This window comes from Otolemur garnettii, unplaced genomic scaffold, assembly GCF_000181295.1.
Source record: "Otolemur garnettii isolate 467f Iridium unplaced genomic scaffold, OtoGar3 scaffold00233, whole genome shotgun sequence".
Classification (NCBI taxonomy): Eukaryota; Metazoa; Chordata; class Mammalia; order Primates; family Galagidae; genus Otolemur; species Otolemur garnettii.
In genome coordinates this window covers 834899-839119 of record NW_003852628.1, presented here as the reverse complement: position 1 = coordinate 839119, position 4221 = coordinate 834899, and the positions used below count along the sequence as shown (strand labels likewise).

General features: G+C 50.2%; 1 protein-coding gene across 5 annotated transcripts; it reads right to left on the bottom strand.

Moving 5' to 3' along the window:
* Positions 1 to 462: 462 nt before the first annotated feature.
* Positions 463 to 4221, bottom strand: SERTAD3 (SERTA domain containing 3). Of its 5 annotated transcripts, none has more exons than XM_023508239.1 (2): positions 4094 to 4221; positions 463 to 1685 (listed from the first exon to the last, which is right to left on the bottom strand). In XM_023508239.1, the coding sequence occupies exons 1-2, from the start codon at positions 4136 to 4138 to the stop codon at positions 1083 to 1085; spliced, it is 648 nt and encodes a 215-aa protein (XP_023364007.1). In that variant the 5' UTR covers positions 4139 to 4221; the 3' UTR covers positions 463 to 1082. The 5 variants fall into 5 exon arrangements, with proteins under 5 accessions (XP_023364007.1, XP_012668374.1, XP_003802155.1 ...); XM_012812920.2 differs by lacking the exon at positions 4094 to 4221 and adding an exon at positions 3806 to 4016; XM_003802107.3 differs by lacking the exon at positions 4094 to 4221 and adding an exon at positions 3811 to 4016.

Genomic DNA, 4221 nt, shown 5'->3' with positions numbered 1-4221 from the left:
TAGTCTGGGATTTGGTTCTTAGCCAATAGTCTCCTAAAAAAAATATTTTAGCCCTGGGGGTCTTTGGGCATCTTCTTTTTCTGCTGGGCTTTATTCAATACAAAGAAAGGGTTGACTGAAGAAGGCTCTGAAGGCCAGAATTTTGAGTCCTAGCTCTCTGGCCCTTGGTCTTCCTAGCTGTGTAGCCCTGAGTAAATGATTTGGCCTCTCTGACCTTCAGGTTCTTCTATGTAAAATGTGGTAATGGTTTCTACTTCTATATAATCATGAAGATTAAAGGACTTAGTTCAAATAAAGTGGTTAGGACAGTGCTCTTAACAAGCAATCAATAAATATTATGTACAATAATCTACCTGCCTCAACTTTGGCAATGAATGAGTATAGGAGTCTAGGAAACTTAATAGGTTTCTCCCATTGCCTCCCATTTACCCAGGGAATCTTAGAAATTTCAAGACAACATCACTCCTTCCAAAATGCTTTTATTTAAAAAAAAATTATAAACAAAAAAAAGCCACCACAAACCCTGCCTTTCTTTTAAATAATGCAGCATGGAGCAGTTTGGTTTCTACCCTATTGCACGTGGTCCGGCCTGGTTATGAATGAGGAGGCTGCTGGGACTGGGGTCCTGCCAAGGAAGTGGGGTTCAGCTTGGGAGGAAGAGACCAGCCCCTCCCACTCCCTCAAGGTGCAAGAGGCAGAGCCTGGGTTTCCATAGCAACCTGGCAGCACATCCCTGTCATCCTTTGACAGGCCTAGCTTTCTTATCTTCCCTGAGGCCCCAGTGGTCACAAGGGGAGCAGAAACTGGAGGGAAAGGTGAAAGAAACATGTAATTGGAAAATCAGACTCCCAGAAACAGAGTCTTGTTAAGGCATTTGGAACAGATAAATTAATTCAGGAAGACCCACCTTCACAGAAGGCTGGGGTAACCAGACACACGCATGCAAGACAGTTTGTGGAACCCTGAATGGGAGAAAAGGAGGCCATAGAAACTGCATAGAGCCTCCACCCAAATCAAAGTGGCATCCAGGGATCCAGCCCACCAAGGCTGATGAGTAGGATTCTTCCCCACCCATCAAAATTTTAGGACCCAAGAATGATTTCCATGATGTGATCTAGTTCATTCCACTCCCAGGACCCTGGAGCACAGAAGAGGTTGTGAGGAGGCTCTGGTGGGGCCAGTGCAGGCTCCTTTTCCACTGCAGATGTATCAATGTCCAAAAAGAAGTCATCCAGGCCAGAGTCCCCCAGGTACCGGGAGCTCAGAGCTTCTAAGAAGACTGGATCAGGCTGGGCTGGCAATTCATTCTGGAGGCCTGCAGGAGCCACTGGGTTCTGAAGAGGCTGGGTCTCATCCATGGAGGTCTCTAGCTCCCTGAGGATAGAGCCAATGGTGGCTGACAGGGAGAAATCTTCCTCACCCAGGAAGAGTGGCTCAGGGGGCAGGGGGGCAGGAGCCAGGCGAAGTGCAGCCTGGAGTTGTTGGAGGGTGTTGTGGATGAGGACATGCCTTCGGAGGCTGGGTGCTCGGGGACCCAGGCTGTGCTGGACTTTGTCTAGGGAGATGCGAAGAAGGGCTTGCTGGTAGCTGCGAAGGCCAGCTGGACTCCAGTCCCACTTCTCATCTTCCTCCTCCTCCCCTTCCAAATCTGAGTATTTCCTCTTCAAGCCTCCCACCATAATGCCCTGTGGAGAGAAAAGGGGCAAGTCTGACATTGTATGGCTATTTCAAATCTTCATTTCTCAGGATGATTTTTAATTATTTGAACCTCAGTTTACTCATTTGTAAAAATAAGATTGTATGGCTTGGCGGCCGTAGCACAATGGTTATGGCTCTGGCCACATACACGGAGGCTGGCGGGTTTGAACCCGGGTGCCAGCTAAGCAACAAGGACAACTGCAACAGAAAAATAGCTGGGCATTGTGGCAGGCACCTGTAGTCCCACTACTTGGGAGGCTGAGGCAAGAGAATTGCTTAAGCCCAAGAGTTTGAGATTGCTGTGAGCTGTGATGGCACCGCACTCCTAGGGTGAAATAGTTAGACTGTATCTTAAAAAAAAAAAAAAAAAAATATATATATATATATATATGATTGTCTGAATCCCACAAGGCCTAGGAAATGAGTAAATGTATACGATTAATAAAGCAAGATATACACTTAAACATAGTTGGGTTTGAATCCCACTTACTTGCCTGTTGTGGCCTCAAATAGTGAACTTACATCCTTGAGAAATCAATTTCCTCATCTAAAAAGTAAAGAAGCTATATCAAGTCCCTCTGCGATTTAAAATTTTTGCTCTTCCATAATACTCATTTCTTCAAACATGTCACACACACAAAACAGGCATTGTGTGCTGAGACTGGAGCTGGAAGCAGGGAATCCCGGGTTTGAATTCTGCCCTGTACGCTGCTTAGCTGTGTGATCTTGGGAAGTGACGTGACCCGACGAGCCTCATCTGTAAAATGGGGACTGTAAAAATAACTTCTCACTACATCCGTCAAGGAGAGCCGACGAGTAATATATGCACAGAGCCACACAGGAAGTGCTTAATGAACACTTATTTACTTAACAGTTTTATTTTATTGAATGTTTATCATCCTCGAGCACCTGGAATCCTGTTATGGTACCTCTTTGTCGAGATTCTTCTTTGGCGTGGAAGGGGTCTTCCTCATTCCCTCTGCTCACACGTTCAGCTTCCCCAAAAATGTGCCCCGTAAGAAAACTCTCTAGAACCCGACTCTTGCCAAGCCCCGCCCCTTCCTCGGGACTCTATTCAGCATTAGGAACGCCCCAATTTCCCAAGGGCTTCTGGGAAACGTGGGGCAAGAGCCGCCGAGCACCCGAACCGACGCGGAGTACTCACTACAATCCCCAGGGGGCTCTGCTTGCCAACGGGACCAACCAATTACTCCCACCCCTCCCTTAGGGCATGCGCAAAGGGACACGGGCGGGTGGGGGAAGGGAACCCGGACGTCCAGCTGCCCAGCGCCGGCCGAGCCCCGCCCTCCAGTGCCTCCCGCGCAGCAAGTCTAAGCTCTACGCCCGGAACACTCCTCCCCCACCCTAAGACACAGCTCTAAAACTGCTTTCACCCGGTCCCTGCGACTCCTTAAGATTCGGGATTTCTTCCCCAAAGTGCCCTTGTGTTTCAAAGGCAGACCCCAATCCACTGCTCAAAGACGACAAACGCTGTCCAATCCACTCCGTTCGGGAGACTGGGTATTCCCATGTTAATACTCCCCCCAAAAAACTTTCTTCTATTCTCTAGACTTTCAAACGCCTCTGAACTTCACCTCCAAACTTCCCGTCCAACTCTACGATGCGAACGCTGAACTCTTCCCAGTAACCCCTTCCCTGCCAATGTGTCTCGGAGTCCAAAATTCCTTGACCCGAGATCCCTCGCTCCTGCAAATGCTCGGGATTCCAGCCCAAAACCTCTCACACCTTTTCGAGAACACTATGGAGCCCAGAATTCAACCCCTCTGAAATACCCAAATAGGGTGTAATCTCAGATTCTCTACGCCAAAAGTTCCTTCCCTTGGCTCTCTCGCTTCTCCAAACTCCCCATGTCCAAGCTTCAAATTCCTTCCACTTGAAAATGCTGCCCCAACAACCTCCCTTCCAATCCTGGATCTCCAACTTAGTCTTGGGTCCCCAGTCCCTCCAAAACTTGTTACCCTTAATCTGCGACCGGCATCGCAATTCCTGCCCAGACCCCGCCCCCGCAAATCTCGGGGGCACGCCTGGCCCTCCCATCTCCTTCTCCCACCTAAGGTAGATCCCAAGCCAGGCGGCCTCACCTCACCTCACCTCAGCTGCCAGGTTCTCTACGACCACTTCCCCGGAACGTCAGCACCGTTGCGACCCACCAAGGCTGATTTGGGGCCTCTCTCACCTCCTTGGGGCCTCTACTTCTGGCCTCTGGCCCACCCAGCTTCGCCCTGGAGCAGAGCTGCGAGCCACAATTGGCTGGAGTCCTGCCCGCCGCGGGGCGCCGATTGGCCAAGCAGAGCCACCACCGGTACGCCTGGCTACGCCCAATCCGCCCTCCCCTCCCTTAGCGCCTCAGGCCTTTTAAAGGATTCCTACTTACCAAGGGGCGGGGCCGCGTCTTAAGGGAGGAAGGTGGCGGGTCCATCAAAACCGCTTCCTTCAACTCAACTACAGACTTCGCTCGGAGATCGTCAGCATTGCTCTCTGCCAGGTCCTTTTATACCTTCC

Excerpts from the sequence above, each read along its gene's own strand:
- SERTAD3 (XM_023508239.1), bottom strand. The coding sequence starts at position 4,138 with ATGGACCCGCCACCTTCCTCCCTTAAGACGCGGCCCCGCCCCTTG. Across the intron at positions 1,686-4,093 it reads AGACGCGGCCCCGCCCCTTG|GGCATTATGGTGGGAGGCTT; the intron begins GTAAGTAGGAAT and ends TTCTCTCCACAG.